The 19,014-nt window shown below is 37.6% G+C and overlaps 1 protein-coding gene across 13 annotated transcripts in view; it reads left to right on the forward strand.

Moving 5' to 3' along the window:
• Nucleotides 1-19,014, forward strand: part of tnika (TRAF2 and NCK interacting kinase a) — a 159,626-nt gene that overhangs the window by 118,087 nt on the left and 22,525 nt on the right. The window contains exons 14-22 of one of the 13 annotated variants that reach the window (XM_087238840.1): nucleotides 4,152-4,238; nucleotides 5,293-5,493; nucleotides 7,291-8,431; nucleotides 9,872-10,036; nucleotides 10,791-11,036; nucleotides 11,190-11,299; nucleotides 11,381-11,520; nucleotides 13,066-13,163; nucleotides 18,684-18,859. In XM_087238840.1, the coding sequence (XP_087094966.1) occupies nucleotides 8,246-8,431; nucleotides 9,872-10,036; nucleotides 10,791-11,036; nucleotides 11,190-11,299; nucleotides 11,381-11,520; nucleotides 13,066-13,163; nucleotides 18,684-18,859 (1,121 nt within the window). In that variant the 5' untranslated portion in view covers nucleotides 4,152-4,238; nucleotides 5,293-5,493; nucleotides 7,291-8,245. 13 annotated transcript variants of the gene reach the window in all.

The raw sequence follows: 19,014 nt of genomic DNA on the forward strand, positions 1-19,014 counted from the left end.
TAACAAAATTGTATATAATTTATAATTTAATATAATAATTTTGTAATTTTTTTTGTCAAAAAGAAATATTATTTTGGAAAAAAAGCATATACAACTAGAGTTTTCTTGTTTTTACACATTAATTGCTAAGAAAAAATGACATTTGGTGGCAAAAAAAAAATCCACTAGAAACCATTAGAAGCATTAGACAGAGTGTCCACAGGATCTTAAAAAGTATTAAAAGTTAATAATTATGAGAAAATTAAGTCCCTTAAAGGGTATTAAAAGGTCTTAATCAGATTTTTTACAAGGTCTGCAATTTTGTTCAAGCGTTGTCTAAAGTGTTTGACTCCAAAAAAGCATACATATATTTATTTTCCTCAATCCACTCGATTGGTTTGGGCTGGGGCACATCTGGCCAAGCTCCTTCTTCCGGGTGCTGTCATGTAATTTGCAACAAACGTGGAAAGGTGATGTGATGCTCTGCACATGTAGCAATAACAAGGCGAAACAGATGGCAAAATAGGAAAATGTAAGTTGAACTCCTGGTTGAAGAAAGACGAGTTTAAACAGTGGCTGAAGCCTGTCGCTGAAAACAACCACGTAATTTATTCTTCCGAGCTTATCTGAGTTCTGTTGCATGGTTGTGCTCCATTGATTTATTTAACTACAACTGTTTATTAAGTAAAGTGTAAAATGAAGTTTTGATACTGATTACAACTTGAAGTGGCGTTGAGGTCTTAAAATAGTCTGAGAAGGTCTTTAAAAAGTCTTAAAAAGGTATTGAAATTACCTTTAGGATTTCTGCATATACCCTGTTACTTTTTAGCCCTGTATAAGTCTAAAATTTCATTCATAATGGTCTTAAAAGTCTTAAATTTGACCTAATGAAACCGTCAGATACCCTGTTGTGATACCTGTGTAATATTCATGTCATTGTACACATTTGTGTCCTGATTTGTTACATACACACAGCCCTAGACCAGCTAAGCACACTCACAGCCCCAACCAACTACACACTCAATTAATGAAACCTAATTGTTGTTAAAGTAGCCCAGTGAACGGCTCCATAACGAAAAGGTTCTGTGGAGAGCCAGATAAGACACGGGAAATGAGCGCATTGCACTGCTGCATTTCTCTTTTATCTGCTCCCGGATGATTGACCATCTAACTGGAGAGTGTGTGCGCGACCTTGAACTATTCCCCCTCACATCCCGTGATGTATGAAGGGATGGCTGAGTCACTGACTTGATAAATAGATGAGAATATCTGTGCCTTTCTTTCTTGCTTTGGTTCATTCATTGGTGTGGGTGAGGTTAATTACCTCTCAGAGCCGTCGCTACATTTCTAAGGATGGCTCGGTTAATGGCTGCTGTTTTCCAGAGCTCTGACCCTTGAGCTGAAAAGGTTTTTCCATCATCGTAGTCTCGCAGTCGCTCTTGAGGATGAGGCGATTACACTCCCGTCTCTTGCTCGCACTATCAATATCCTCTCCCACCTATTTTTGTTCTTCCATTCGCGCTGTTTCAGGTGTGCTGATGTACAAACTCCCACTGTGCACTTTCCTTCTCCCTCCACACGTTCACACCTTCTCTTAGCTCATCGCACCATCGGCTCTGTTCTTTCTCTCGTCTCCCACGCGTTCAACAGGTCTACGCCACTTCATCAAATAGTGTACCTGGTTTTTCACTTTGTATCTTTCTCTCTTTTTTAACACCACCTCTTCACTAGATATGAGCCTTTCTGTCTATTATTATTCTGTCTGTCATTCTAGCTGGCATACTGACTTGCTATTGTTGTTTCAGTCAATCAGAGTCTTTATTGTCATTGTACAAAATGTACAAAACGTTTGCCCTTCCCTTCAGTGCAGTCCTAATTGTCTAAAACAACAACAATAATAACAAGAGATAAAAAGGTAAAAAGGCAACAATAATTATAAAAGTAGTAACAATACAATGTTAGAAGTGCATATAAAGTGGCAAGTGCGTTTTCTAGCAGCTTTTAAGTTTAAAAGTGAGTAGAATGTTGGCCAGAAAGGCATACAATGTAATGTCTGTTTGTATAAAGTGACAAGTGCATTTTCTAGAAGCTTTCAAGTTAAAAAGTGAGTGAGATTAAAAATAGGGGAAGATTTTAGCCAGAAACACACAATTTAATCTCCAGTCATTATTGCTAGAGCCCTGGGAGATGTACTATTTTTAGTCTGTTTGTTTTGGCTTTTATGGTCCTGTATGGTCTCCCTCATTTTAAAAATAAACTATGGGTTTACAACAACAACAACAAAAAATAAATAAATAAATAAATAAATAAATAAATAAATATTGTAGTTAGGCCACAAATTAACCATTGTTTTGCCAAAATTTTAAGGACAATGTCATGCAAAATGTTGTATTACGTTATTAATTACTTATCCTCATGTTGTTAGAAATGCCTGAGACCCCTGATCATCTTTAAAACATAAGTTAACATTTTTCAAATGAAATATAAGAGCTCTCTCATACTCCACAGACAGCAGTGGTTCTGAGAATTCCAGAAAAGGAGCCAAAAACATTGTCAAAACACTGCATGTGATTTTTAAGAAACTTTTTTTTTTTTTTTTTTTTTTTTGGCAAAATATGTGTTTTTTGCAAAGCAAAAGTTTTCATGGAGCTTCATATGATTATATTTGAACCACTGGAGTGACATAACATTTTTTGGAAAGGTTCCATTTTGGTCTTGAAGCATCTCAGGAGCATTGTAGTCTAAAGAGAATAAGAAAGCTCTTGGATTTCATCTAAAATATTTTAATTTGTGTAACAAAGATGAACAAAGGTTTCAGGCAATTGGAACAACATGAGAGTGAGTAATTAACAATGTAATTAATATTTTTGTGAGAAATAATCCTTTAACCTTTGTATATGTAGTAAAACTGTGGCTATATTATTGCTTAGCTTTCATTTGACTTATTGATTAAATTACTGTTGTCTAATTAGCTATAGTTCTTTTATAGTACTAGCTATCTATTTTATAGTAACTAGCTATGGAACTATCAATCTAGATTTTTAATTAGCTAGGTATCGTTTAGCTTTCTGTGGGTGTTTTTAAAAACCCATCTATTGGTCTATTTGTCAAGATATTGTCTTTTCTGGGTCAGTCTATTGACCTATTGATTGAGCTACCAATTTTTGATCTATAGTTCTAGGTAGCTCTGCTGTATTTTATATCTACAATTCAAAGACTTTTATCCCTCTTTTAAATATGTGATGTTATCCACACCGGGTGTTTAGGAAAATCAAAAAAGGCTCATGTGTTTCTGCATGAAGTGAAGACTAAGGTCAAATAACTTTAAGTAACAATTCTCACCATTAACTTACTGTTACTGACTTACTACTGGGACCAGACAGAATCTGCTGAGATTTTCTCCTGCGGATTTATGCGTAATGATTTTGGTAGTATCACAATCAAAAATCTAATATATGAAATTAAAAATAATACCCTTTTAACTTTAATGTTTAACAAAGCAAGTCTTTTATAGGCCTATAATAGATCTACTAAAAGACAGAAAATATTACTTTAGAAACTGTATTGTAAATAAGTCATGTGAACATTTTCATATTAGTCAATAATATTACTGAAATTAATTTAAAATGTGAATAAATATGAATGTACACACATTTACACAAGTAAATATATACGATAGACTCAATGATGGCTTAAAATCTACAAACTTCTGCACGTGCAGATTCTGTGTGGGTCTACTTATTCCCTAACGTAATAAGGATATTAACTCTTTATTAGTACTGAAAAAGTGCTATAAATTGTATTCTACATCTCTAATCCTACCCAATACCTAAACCTAAATACTAGCTCACTAACAATTATAAAGCAGCTAATTAAAAGCGTATTAGGTTTGTTTGGCTTGTAGGTTTGTTTACAGCATGAGCTGTACCCTAAAATGATCTGTGACCAACATTTCTACTTCCTGTCCATCTGCCATCTATGGTGTTATCTAGCTAACTAACTATCGTTAAGTCTGTGGTTCTATCTATCTCTCTGTCTGTTGTTCAAGCGATCATTCTGTCATTCTAATGCATCACTCACTCCTTCGTCTTACATTCACCCTGAATCTTGTAGAAACTCTGAAAAACTTGCTTTTCTGTGTTTTTCCTGTCTTTTCCTTTGCGGCTGGTCAGGAGTATATCCGTCGTCAGTTGGAGGAGGAACAGAGACAACTCGAGATCCTACAACAACAGCTCTTGCAAGAGCAGGCGCTCCTACTGGTAACAGAGAGAAGACACTCATCTTGTTGTGCACGCCCCAATCCCTCTCCCGCATCTTCGCTTCTGCGTTGACTTTTACTGCATCTCTCTGTTGATCTTCAGACCTCATTTTGTGTTGTTACAGAATCACAATTATGTTTTTATACTTCATTAATGTGTTGCAGTCGTTGTTTCTGTGATATTTGTGAGAAATATCAGCTTTTAAAAGAACAAACATGATTGGCTGATCGAGGAATGAGATATACTGTATATTGTAATAGAGCATAGCTCAAACATAACTGTGCCATTGTTTGTGCAGGATATTAGTACAGTACACAATATAACTTGATTCAGATCTGTAGAGATGAACTTGTGTTTGTTTATGATACATCACGCATATACATTATAATGAATGATCTACAAACATTACTACACGGACAACAAAATAAGAAGTTGGTATTTGTTCACGGCCTACAGTAATGATCAAGTTACCAGGCAGGTGAAAGCAGAACACACCTTTTTTTGATCAGTACAAAATTAATACATTTGTTTCTGTGAAATCCCTGCATGCTTTGGTGCTTTTTAAGAGAAAATGGGAGAGGTGCAGATTGTGGCAGGTGTTCTCTTGTGTTTTCTGCTCTCATGAGAGTTTTGAAGTATAGAGGAGGGCAGAAAGATCTCATTGAAGCCACCAGGGAGTAAAAAGCTGTGGTGAAGACTTTCTTTTCCAAGTAGATCTGCTATTTAGTTCTAGATACAAGATCACTTTTTAAAGAGACAAGTTTCATCTGGATTACCTTACCACTACTAGCCTATTTCACTGCCATTAAGGCAAATCATATGCTTGGCTTTGAATAAAGGTACATCAGGGATTGTAATTGTGTACCTGTTTGTTTTGAGCTGCAAATACCCCATAACGATCCAGCATGTGCATGTTTTGTGTATGTTTGTGTGGCTGTGTATGGTACTTGTGCTTTGTGGGCGAGTGTGTTCGAATCCTTCATTGCTTGTTCTTTGTGTGAGATCTCAGAACGGTTATTAACATCTTGTTCACGCCATCTTTTTGTGTCATTAGGAGTATAAACGTAAACAGGTGGAGGAACAAAGACAGGCGGATAGATTGCAGAGGCAGCTCCAGCAAGAAAGAGCTTACCTCGTCTCTCTCCAACAACAGCAACAGCAGCAACAACAAGACTCCAGACCTGAAGAGAAGAAGCAACTTTACCATTACAAAGATGCTGTCAACCCCAGTGACAAACCAGCGTGGGCTAAAAAGGTGAGCAGTTCTGAAATTAGATAGAATTTTTCTCCTTTTTTCAGGATTGCAGTGCTACTATATTCTAGGTGTGAAGTGACAAATCTGAGTGATTCTGACTGGCTGTGAACACGCTACAACTCCACGGAGCTGCACTCTGTGCCTGGTCCAAAATCCTGCTCCTCATTGGTGCACATTGAATATTTAATATCTTCCGATGGACTTGACACACTTTTTCACGTTCTGTGCTGGCAGACAAATTGCTTGTCAATGGAGACGCATTGCGCCTGGTTAGGAAGCTGTGTTACGCTGCAGAAATGTTTTCCAGCACATTTTTCAGGGTCACCAGCCTGGAAATGTTTACTGCAAGTTCAACAACACTCATGCTGGTTCAGCATAATGAAACCATACAGATTAACTCTTGTTTCATCTCAGCGCATCAGCAAAATGGATATGGATAATGAAGCATACTAAAGGAAAGGAAACAGTATATAATATATTTAATATGTAATGTGACATAATTGAGTCTCTTTCTTTTTGATCATCATTCAGCAAAATCTATTGTTTTTGTTTACCATGATAAGTGCACAATACAAGACCAATATTATAATTGAATATTTAAATTTCACAGATTAAAAGAGACAAAGACTGTACATGGAAGACTGTAACGGAATTTATATAGTGTTTCATGTATGGTGCAAATCAGTGTATTTTGCCATGTCAGAATGACTCGTATTACTAATTTTTACTGAACATCAGACAGATTTTTTGGACTTATTGGCTGCTAATTTGTAGTATCAGTATAATTTTACATAAAAAGGTTCATGCTGATCCAAACCGATAAATGGCATTGCAACTTAACAGCATAGTGTTATTAAGTACAGAGAAAGACGGCGACTATAATGCTAGCTAATGAACTATTGCACTTTTACCACAATAGTTGATGTTCAACAGTGTATCAAAAATTTTGTGTTTTACTACAAACAAACAACTTTGCAAGGCTTTTTCGCAACAGCAAATGGCAATGATCTTGTATTGTGTCCTTTGTCCAGTGCTGTGTCCCAATTTGCTTATACTATGCCCTAAAAGTATGTACTTTTTGTGAAGGAAAAATATATACTTTTGAGTGTGTAACTAAAGAGCGCAAGCTTTAGGACATAATACTTCCTTATTAACAGACCATTTGTGTTGCTTAATTGCGAGCCTTGTCAATTATCCACACATCATCCACATTTCTGTCATATGTAACTCCCTACCTTACTGGAGAAGCAGCAGCAGGTTAATCTCCCATTCACGGGTCTTTCATGCAGAGAAATCTCCTCAGGTCTTTGGATAATTATGCATTCAGACGTTAATGTCCAAACACTTCTTTCAATAAGTTCAGTATTGTTGTTATAACACAGAAAACACAATTTAAATATTTTCCAGTTGGCTAGATATTAATTAACAGTCATACAAACATCTTTACCGAAGCCTACTACTTGACGGTTGGTCTCCATCATGTTTGTAGTTCGTTTACACTTTTCACCCACATTAGTTCAAATTGAGTTCCCGTCCAACATGCAATGTATTGCCGGCAGGATCAGCGGTTAGAGTATGGACGCTTCTTGACTTAAATTTTTTTTTACTGGAAATAGTAAACCAAATCGGAAAACTTAGGCTTACTCTTTTCAACATACTATGATTTGGGACATACAAATTTTATTTTCAAATACTATTTAGGATGGATAGTATGCAAATTAAGACGCAGCACTGGTGTTTTTGACTTTTTGTCAACTTTACTATGTTTAACAAAATTTTCTTGACTCACTGTTTCAGATCCATGGACCGCCCCAGATAAAGATCCAACCCAGCAACCGCAAGCAGTCCACACCCCTCTACTATAAGTTGGACAACCTAGGGATCCCCATAGGCCGCGCTATACTGAATCCCTCAATTAATCAAAGTGTCATGCAGCCTTTAAAGCCGCAGAAGCAGAACCTGATACAGCGACAATCGATTTCACCACCCCCCCAATACAGTGCAAAAAAAATTAGTATGGGACCTCGCCCAGGCTTTTCCCGTCCTCCTTATAAGCGGGTAACTCGAATGATCACACCCATAGTTGTAAAATCTAGCAGGCCTGTATTTCAAGTAGAAACAGACAATGAACTGTCCCCTGAAAGTGAAAAGGTAGACATGCTTTCCCAGTCTAGCCCAGAGTATTCCTTAAGAGAAGCTATGCCGAAACAGAAGCGTTCACACTCTATCCCAGGCAAGAACCTCCTTATGGTGCCGCAATGGGAGTGGGAGGTGCCTCTTAAAAAGTTTGGTTCAGATGAACCGGTTCATATGAATCGATGCTCTTCTGCTCAGGACTTGTCTTCATCACGTTTAGATTCTCCCATCTGGCGTGCTAAATCTTGTGAACGCATCAGCAATTTGCAACGTCGGGGTTCTAAAAATTCTGAAATAGCTAGGCCACTCTGGTCTTTGTTGCGCTGGATGGGTCTGTCTCCTCGAGGCTCACCTAGAGGAGGAAGCCCAGTCTCTTCTAGATCACCATCCCCGGGGAGCCGTCGCTCCTCTCAGATCAGTCCTGATTTGTCTCCCGTTGGCTCCCCGTCATCCCCCGACTTTATGACAATCAGAGCCGCCAAATAAAGTGGTCTGCACTCATTGTAAATAGTTGTAAATAGCAGATCCCGAATTGTAATTTTGAAAAGATTTATTTAACCCACAAAATAAAAGGTTACACCAATATGCAATTTTTTTTTATCTACTGAAACCTGAGATGTACATAAATCATTCAGTTAGCCATATAACTCACGTTATCTATTTGTTCATGCATATGTTAAGCCACTCGCTTTTCCATCTTATAAGTGACATCATAAAAGCCCCTTTTTCATGTTTAACCCTGGTTCTGATTCTGAGCCCCATCAGATGGCTACTGTCCCACTTGGAAGACCTCTTTTTTTGTGTAAGCTGTAGCAATCAGTCCGGCCCATTGCTGGGTGCTTCTGGGCCCTTTGGTGATGGAGCTCCTCTTTTTTTTCTCACAAGGTGGCATGTGGTGAACTCCTGTAATTCAAAGCAAAAATTGACAACTTTTGAGAGTGGTTAAAAACTACAGGTTTAATATTTAGACGGAAAACTATTTTCCGTTATTGAATGTGTTTAGACTTCTGGGCATACTCCTTGAAAGCTGAATCTGTTCCACAAGTTGTGTTTTTCTACACCAGTTCCTAATCAGACACAATGTGTAGCAAGAAACAGGACATTCATGTCAAATTCTACCCTTTCTTAATCTCAAATGCATGTCTTAATATTCAATTTAATTTAAGTTTATTTGTAAAGTGCTTTTTACAATAATTATTGTTTCAAAGTAGCATTACAAAAGGTGCACATTATTACATTACAAACAAATTAAGTTAAAGTTACAATTAAATATAAGTTATTATATACATCATAAATCTGCAATTTTATAGCAAATAGGTGATGTCTGTGTACATGGTAATAGCTGTGATTCACAGCAGTTTCACTTTCATTAAAAGAATAAACTAAAGGTCTACTACACATTGTGCTTGGTTTGGATAACATTAGAAGCAAAAGTATCTTCTTAACCAATATAGTCAATGGTTTTAAATGACCAGTGGATCTAGTTGCTTTTTAGAATGCCTTTGATTAACCTGAGTTCTCTAGAACTGGGAACTCTAGAAACTATACTCATATCTTTGAGCAAGCTGCCGTCCATCTTCACACTTACCTCCCATTTCTTTTTGAATTTAACAAGCTTTTTCCCCTGTAGGCATTAGCATTTCTGAGACACTGAAATGGTTGACCAGTGTCTGTTTAGCTTTTTTAAATGATCTGTTGGTGCAAAGAAAAAGCCATCAGGCTGTAAGACACTGAAAGTCTACCAATTCTTTAGATGGCGAGACACATTTCACATCTCATGAACACATACGATTAATGTTATTGGTTACCTTAATGACTTTTTAAGAAGTTCAGTCTTATAGAACTTAAACCTTTTCATGAAGTTGCCAAGCAGTGTCTTATATATTGGCTTTTTATTTTGCATGAGCAGATTATTTATCCATTAAACCTAGTTGGAGTATTTTCTGTCCTTTCATCTCTAAAGGTCTTCAATCTCTCTGCTTGTAGAAGGTGCTGGTCTGCTCTAACCAATTGTTGTATGAATGACCTGATCGCCATGCAACGGCTAATTCAGCTTCTAGCTGAATAGATTGCTTTTCTCCTTCAGATGGTGGGATAGTTTCTACTGATTAACTTAAGCCATGTTTCCCAAACATGTCTTTTCTGGAGCATTTTCCAAGCCTTGCTAGTTCTCGCTTATTTGATGCTAAGTTAATCAGCACGGCCTGTTCTTAATTGGCTTTTTTTTTTTTTCCTCACAAAGGTTGAGGAGCGCTCTAAACTGAACCGCCAGAGCTCTCCTGCCCTACAGCATAAAGTGGCCAATCGTATCTCTGACCCTTCCCTCCCGCCTCGCTCCGAGTCCTTCAGCAGTGGAGGAATGCAGCCAGCACGCACCCCTCCTATGCACCGCCCTGTGGAGCCCCAGGTAACATTTTTGGTGGTTGTTTAAAGCAGAATTTACCATTACTGAATAATTCTATCCACATAAAGGCCTCAAGACACTGATAATGGGTTTCTGCGCTAACTTTTTGTAAGGTTGTCATTTGGAAGAACCAAAGCTCATTGCGGAGTAGAGTTTAATTTAGCATAGTAGGACCTACAGTGACTTGACTATCTACAGCTATGGTCTCAAAACTCAATTCCTTAAGGGCCACAGCTCTGCATAGTTTTGGTCCTACCACCACCAACTTACACCTGCTCAATAGTCTATAGTTGTCTTGAACACCTGGATTAGTTGGATCAGCTGTGTTTGGTTAGAGTTGGAGCAAAACTGTGCAGAGCTGTGGCCCTCCAGGAATTGAGTTTGAGACCTATGATGTACAGTGATTTTCATTATCAAAAACAATTCATGAAAAACATACCCCTTCTTTCAGTTGTTGATTTTGTTGAATGCAGCACTTGATTTTACGTACGTCCAGCTTATTCACTTCGACCAACCAGAAAAACGGTCCAGGGTGAAATTAATTCTCAGGGAACTGACCAGGTGCAAAAGCCCCCTATAGATGCTCATACACAGAAGGAGCAGTGATTGAAATGTTACATGACACTGCTGATGCTGTTGGCTGTTAAGATCAATCACAAATCACAAGCAATAACAAATGATTAGAAAGGTCATGGAAATGCGTTAGTGAAAGTGTGTCAGGATTCTGATCTCCGAAGTGCTTTCTTGCTCCTTTTAGATGGCTCATTTGGTTCCAGTGAGGTCCCATAGCTCCTCTATGTCAGTCTCGCAGTCTTTGCATGATCAATCTGCAAAGGGTGTTTCAGCCTTCCAGGAAAGCCTGGTGTCCAATCGACCAGAGATGCCTCGACAGAACTCCGACCCGACTTCAGAGATGCCCCCTCCTGCCCCTCGCATGGCCAGCCATGAGGAAAAACCTGACCGCAGTTCCCCTTGGCTGAGGGAAGACGCCGTTCCTCCCAAGGTCAGAATGTTACCACTAATGTCTTTTTATTTTCTCCGTCCAAAGGTTTATACCTGAAGTAAAAATATCTGACTGTTGTAATCACGCTATGATCCCTCGTCTCTGACGTTTGGTCATTTGTGTGTTTGATTAAAGTTGTCCGGTACTACCCAGGTGCCCCAGAGGACCACTTCTATCTCCCCTGCTCTTGCTAGGAAAAACTCTCCTGGAAACGGAGAGTCCAGTGGAGGCGGGCGGTCGGCCTCTCAGCTCATTCGCACCAGGTTAGCTCAGCTCCCGGTTAATGCACAAACCAGAGGATCTGCTCTGTGTTGATAACGCTTACTGTATCTTGATCTCTCCAGTAATCCAGACCTGAGGAGGACAGAGTTGTCTCTGGATGTGGCCCTGCAGAGAACCAGCAGCAACAGCTCCTCCAGCTCCAGCACACCCAGCTCTCAGGGTGGATCCCAGCCTGGATCCAGTGAGAGGAACCAGCCAAGAGGTGAGAGTGCTCTTTGCATTTGTGTGGAATTTAGATTTTTGATTTCTGGATTAGGTTAAGATTGTTCTTGGGACAGAAGAGCAATCCTTTCAAAGTATGCAGTACTTGAGTGCGAGTTCACTTTTGCTTGACACATTTGTGGCACAAAGATCAATAGTTGCCCAGTTTTGCCGCTTCATTTCTCTCAAAGTTATACATAACTAGTTGTGGATATTTTTTAATTCCTTTCACACAATATCTCAAAGGTTTACCATTGCATCTAATGTGGGTATGGTTGTAACTGAAGTGGTTTAAACATTTCTACACATACTAGCATACTAAAATGGATTAAATTTAGTTATTTCTTTTTCATTATAATTCAGTTTTTTTTAAACAAAATATTTTAGTTTGTCTTTATTTTTGTGTATTGTTTACATTAGATCAGTGCCCAACTGATGTGTCATGTTGTTACGTTTCCCTTTCAGCTATTTGAGTTTAAAAATGAGGCAAAAAAGTATATACATCATAATCTTTAAACAAATCCACATATTTGTATTAGACAAGTGTGAAATTAATTTGAAAAAATATTATATTCTGAACCACATGTGAAATCAGACAGTGTTGCAGTAGCTTGAGTCCCATTTGACCTATATTTTTAGTGCTTTATCTTCTGCACACCATCATCCAGGAGAGACAAACAAGCTGCTGGAGAATCAGGACACAATTCAGGCCAGGTTCAAACCTGGGTTCCTGTGAGCAAACCTTTTGTTATGAGCCAGAACTGCCTACCCTACTGCTTCGACATGCTCATTTGGATCAAAGTGTGTGTGTAGGTGGTCATGGTATGTTGTGAGTGACTGGTTCAGACATTGCCCTCCCCAGAATGCCTCAGTTTGACATCCTCAATGGGACTAGTTGAGCTGGCTCTTTATTTTTTGTTTCGTTTCACTCTGTTCACCATGTCAGACGTGCAATACTACAGTCATCCTCTAGAGAGAGAAAAGTGGATGTATGGTTTGACATAGTGGATACATGGTTTGGACACTTGATTTGTTTACATATTTCATTCCAGTCCAGCAGTTGGTTTTGTAGGTAGCAGTTTTATACCATCTGGCCCATTTACTTCTGGTGTTGAAGATTAGCATTTTTGATTTTTGCTAATAACAAGAAGATGATGCTAAATGTTAGTGTAAATGGGGTGTAAGGCATTTAGAGTTTGTCCACTTCTAGAAGTGATAGAAAACGCATTCAGTTGGATCGTTCACATTGTAAACACTCATGCCATGTGGTAGAATGTGTTTGAAAAGCCACAAAAGGATCACCCGTTCTCAAACTACATGATATTTCACTGTATTTTATCAAAACATACAGATTCATGCAATTAAAATCGTGTTTTCCATCCACCCCTTTTTACATTTGACTTTTTTGTTGATAATTCTTTGGATGTGTAAAATTATTTAATCACTTCCGATACTGACTAATAAATTATGTGTCCTACACTCGATTAAAAAGAAAACCGCCCTGCATTGTTAATAATATGGTTGGATCCTTCTATGTGTTCTCCAGGATCTGGTAAATCAGAGGGATCTCCAGTGGCATTACAGGAAACTTCCAAGCCCATTCAGGAGGAAGGCAGAGAGCTAAGCAAACCCAGTCGGCCTGCAGTAAGTTTCATCTCAATAACCTTTAAATATTATTTAGCCATTCTTTATTACCAAATTTGCAGTTCTTACTATTTATCGTCTTTCTGTTTTATCAAGCATTTTTTAAAGGTGCTTTTAGTTCTCTTAGGATGTCAATGCGACTTTCAAACAGTTCTAGACTAAACAACCTTGAGGCACAGATGCTGTTTTACGGTTGGAGGCCAAAATATTTCAGTCACTACATTGTTCAGCCACTTGGCTAGTTTTCCCCTTGTGAATGATCTAACGATTTATAAAAGTCATATGTAAAGTGAACATTCTTGGCTGAAGCTGGCTGGACGCAGTTGGCTAGAAGTCGATATCTGCAATTACGTAGCAAAACAAATTGTGTTTTCCACAGTAAATATCTAAACATTCTTAAATAGAGAGGCATCAAGATGTGCATACTGCATAATCAATACGATAAGATTACACCTTACTGTATTTAGATTTTTCGTCTTGAAGAAGCTTACACATGGTGTGTTGATAAAGCATTGTGATTAATATTTGCACAGAGAACTAAAGCCGTGCAAAACGTTTTGTAATTAGCTGCATTCAAAAGTTCAAGCTTGGTAAACTCTGACCCGAGAAATTGCATCATGTGCCTCTGTAAGATCTATTGAAGATCAAATCATGACCTTTCTGTACACAAATTTAAAATACAGACCAATTGCAATTTTTGAAATGTCTAATATTCATGTGTAATCCCACCCCTTATTTCAGCACCATATGACATCATTTTGCGTACTCAAACTGTGACCACAGTGTAAAGCTGTTTATGACGAACAATCTGTATTAACCAGTTCTAGCTGAAGCTGACTAGACCCACTTTAAAATGCACACACACCCACAACCATTACAATAAGAGTCAAACCAACAATTTTTTGTAAGATTTCTTTAGATTTTTCTCGAGGAAACGTACACTTTGGCCCCTTTTACACTAATACATTTTAATTTTAAAGTGGTGTTTAGAATGAAAACGATCCACGTCCACACTGGTGTTTCACCTAGTGTTTCTGAAGAAATCTCCGTCCACACTATATCACTTAAAACGCACACCACATGACCACACACACACTCTATCATGATGCGCTGTCAGTGGGTGCTTTAAGAATACCTCTGCAGTTAAGAGCAGCACACGTAGGACAGTTCATCAAGGATCTTCCACTGCATTTGATCTCACTATAGTTGTTAAATGTGATATTTAATTCATCTTGTCTCTATCTAATTACTTTTGTCTTTTGAATTTATTACTTGTTCTCAGGTAACGTGTTTCAACTGAGTGCAAAGATAAGTTCATATATTAATGTAACCACTTACACTGTTTCTGCACATTTGACTGATTGCTTGCCTTTATTTCCTATATTATATAAACTCATTGTACATTATACTTTTATAATGGCCATTATTGATTATTAAAACTGATATTCAGCAAAAGAGACAGGATATGTTTCGTATTTTTCGAAGAAAATGAAAGGAGGCAGTTATAGTAGCCTACACTTTTCCCTTTAAAGATTTACCCGATGTGTCCTCTGGAGTTTGTTTTTCATATCAAAACTTGCAAAGTCTGATCTTAAGGAAAGGATGCAAGACTAAACTTTATGCACTTATTATTGAAGAAAAAGCCAAATCAGATAGGTGAATGTCTGCAGCCACATGTCTGTTTTCAGATGTCTCCATTTCCCCTATCCACACTGACATGAAGCAGCATCGTTTTAAAACCAACACTGCCTTTTCAGCGTTTTCAAAACGCTCAGTTTTCGGGGGCCAAAAACTTCAGGGTAGTGTGGACAGAAGGCGTAACTGTAGCAAAACGTATGGATTTTAAAACTAAAACTTATTAGTGTAAACGGGGCATTGGCACATTAAAAAAGTTTTGAGCAGAGGACTAAAGCTGTCTATATAATTAGCTGACCAACAATCTGTATTACCAAGCTCCAGTGCTCTGTCTTTATGCATGTCTCTCCAGTGTTTTCTCTCTGTGTCTACTCTGTTCTTTATCTGTCCTGTCACCTGGAGCTTAATCAGGTCTGAAGAGGGCTGGTAACATTCCCATCCATCTTTCTCTCAGTCGCTCTCAATCTAAAGGTTGTTTGGCAGAGGACTGTGGGAATTCCAGCCTGCTAATCTCAATAGCAACGCTGACTTGAGAAAAGCTTGTCCTCTTTCACCCTCTTAACTTTCTCACCAAGCTGGATTTGTCAATGGACTCTGTGTGGTGGTGTGTCATTCCCTCCCCAAAACTTGGCTCAGATTATTTTACCCTGGCGCAAATAACCCTAAATGTTTGTTAGGAGACTTGCCGTTTCCGTAGAAACTGGAGTTCCAGACTGGGCATTTTTATGTTGAGCCTAGCTGGGATTACAGGTCAAATGCAAACTGATTACTGATGACCTTTGAAGGAGAGTGCCCAAACTACTCATCGTTTAAGCATAAACATCATCTGAAAAATGACAATGCTTGTTTCAACATAAATATTGCAATGTGATCATTTGCAATAATCAAATCGCAGGATATGCAATTTTCAGTTTGTATTATAATTTATCATTTGCATGTGTTTTTGATGCCTATAATTGTATAATGTTTTTTTAATGCATTCAGGTTCAAGAAATTGTATCCTTTTTTGACCTTAACTATGATTAATTTTATTGAATTATTTTATTTTTATCATTCAGTTTCTGTACTTGAATACTGTTCTCTGGCCATAAAATACTTTTTCATCTGTATCTTTTTCTTGATTGTGTTGTAGGAGTCCATCTATTAGCTCAATGACGAAACTAACAGCATGGTCGAAGGTTTAACGCATGTAAACCTTTTCTAGTGCTTATGAAAAGAATTTTATTATTTATTAGAATTTATTTATATTAATTTATTAACTCCGAATTCAATCTGACTCCAATTTAAATGATCCTAAAATTTAGATAATATTTCTAATTGTAAGAACGGATCACATTCATCATTTATGACTTAATTTAGAGTTTTGATATTTTCTGAGGTCCGATATTCTAATTGTACGTTCATTAGGGACCTACGTCGCTCAGAGTTCCACGCCCCGGGTTTGCGTTTCTTCTCACGGACAATATGTCGGCACTCTGAAAATAGTCAGAGGATGCAGGATTAACTATATTTGAATAAGCTGGTCGCATTAACGCTTACCTAGTCTTAAAAAAACAGATCCTTAGCCAAGCCCATACAACTTGCTATTCCCAGTGGTCGAATGATTAAAAGGTCTACATATTATCGGCACGCAATGGCTACGAATAATCAAATGCGCCAATTAAATCAATTTCGATTATGCCGTACGATAAGGGTAACGAGACTCCACATAATCTACTGGATACAATGAATTCGCAAAACTCCAGAATTAATCAAAACTTAAAATTTTATTTGTCAGGTAAAATTGTATTCTGCCAATTACATAATAAATCATCAGGAAGCCAATTCAGAGATGAGACTGTAACAATACAACATCCATTTATCAAAGATAAATCAAAGAGTTAAGAGATGCATACCTGACCACAGAAATACATTGCAGCATAAGTCTCAGAGATGCTGCAATGGGGTGTCTTTTTACAAGATCTCCCCCTGTCCTAAAGCACATCTTACCTTATATACTCAAGTCAAAACAAACAGCCATAAATTCAAGACAATAGAAGTGTCACAGAAACCCTGACCTGGTCAATTTGAGGACTTAACCATCTCTTAGGAGGGAGAGCATCTTATCAAGATCTTATAGAAGTCAAAAACCAAATCAACATATACCAGTAAAATATTACTGTAAAATTAAGACCACTTTACCAATCACACAGAGACATTTAAAATGATACTAAACATGAATATAGTGATGCAAGATACACCATATTAAAACCTTGAACATTTTATGTGAAATGTGCTCTAATCAGAAGGTAACATAAGGGTCAAGAAGGGGGGTTTAAGTGGAAGGAGAAGGGGGACTTCTTCGCATTACCCCCTGCTGTTGAGTAGCTCTGTTTCTCCAGCCTGTGATTGCATTGTCAACAGTGATTTGAATAGAACAGTGGAACAGTTGGTTTCTTCATCACTTCTCAGATTAGAAAATCTATTGGAACATTGCATCTTGTCTCATGAAATCAGTTCTTATGGTCTGATATTTTGGATCCTTACAGTGTTTATAGATTGTTATGCATAGAAATACTCACAACACATGCAAATACAGAATTGCACTACAAATAGCAAAAGACCACAACAAAATTGTGTCGGACCCCAAACGTTTTCTAGATTGTTTATTAGATTTTATAGAGATGCATTTCCAATGCAGAATCATCCCAATTGATATAACATTAAGAATTCTTTCCAAAAATGTAGTAGTCATCTGCTGAAATCGTATTCATATCACAAAATAAAAAATGTTACAATGTTAGAATTTTGTACTAAAATTCTTATGAGACCTGGGCGTGACATTCTTTCTTGCACTAGGGGGTGAAAGAATTAGAACACACTAGACGAATTGACCAATCAGAGTCCATTATTGGTTTCTGAGGGAGGGGTTTCATAGAATTCTACAAGTCTACAGTTTTGTTTTTTGTTTTTTTATGAAAACTGAAACAGTTGTGTAGAACAAAACAAATAAAATCTAAAAAATGAATACATTTTATAGTTCACTCCATAAATAAAAATAATAATGACAATAATATTGTAAACTGTATGCTGTAAAAGTGCTCCAACTTTTTACCCCTGGTGGAGAAGTGTCTTGGGGATTTGTTCACAAGTGAGAAAACAATGGAACGTGAGATTTACAGGTGGATTGGTGAAGCGGTATCAGTCCGTTGTGGTAAAGAAGGAGCTGAGCCGAATAGCAAAGCTCACAATTTACCAGTCAATCTATGTTCCTACTCTCACCTATGGTCAAGAGCTTTTGGTCATGACCGAAAGGAGTTTCCTTCATAGGGCGGCAGGGCTAAATGTTCTAAAGGTTTAAAAAAGAGCGGTCAATTTGCTTTTTTTCCCCCAGAGTTTTTCCATTACATTTTTTAAAAAAATGTATATAAATATATATGACATTTTTCTCAACTTGTTTTATCGTTCACTTGGTTATTTTATTACAGCCCTGTCTTGGACTTTCGATTAAATCATCTTATGCTTGAGCAAAGCACAGATAAAGATTATTCACCTGCTGAGTAAGAATCAATCTTTACATTTAAATGACCTTAATCGCTAGTGTTGGGGGAGCTGCTTGGAAACTTGGAGAGTTTTATGTAAAAAAATTTTAAAGAACTTTTCATTATTGAACATCTCCATTAATATAACCATTCAAGAGAACCAAAGAGAATATGTGTATGTGTATGTGTGTGACATGCATGCATACAAACTGCACATACACATTTATATAAATTTGTTGGCAGTCACTTTGAATAGTCTGCCAAATTTGTAAAGGTTAAGAAAATATGTAGCATAGAATAATATTGCTGTAAAAGCAACACTGTGCTTACTAGAGATATATTTATCTCTTTCCCCTGCTTTTAGGATCTGACTGCCCTGGCTAAAGAACTGAGGGAGCTGCGAATAGATGAGGTCAGTCGACCCCCTCTTAAACTCACAGACTACTCCTCTTCTAGTGAGGACTCTGATAGCAGTGAGGATGAGGATGGTACGGTGGGACACGACGGCACTGTGTCAGTCAGTGACATACCCAGGATCATGTAAGTTCATGTACATTTGTTTTCTCATTTCTCAAAATGATTTTCTTTCAAGGCCCAACAATTAGTCAATGTGCTTTTGAGCCCTGTTCCTTTTAGCCCTCTTCATCATTATTTATTCTAGTAACCGTAAACATAGGAGTGCTAAAATTATAATT

Source organism: Danio rerio, chromosome 2 (genome assembly GCF_052040795.2).
Source record: "Danio rerio strain M-AB ecotype USA chromosome 2, GRCz13ab, whole genome shotgun sequence".
NCBI classification, from domain to species: domain Eukaryota; kingdom Metazoa; phylum Chordata; class Actinopteri; order Cypriniformes; family Danionidae; genus Danio; species Danio rerio.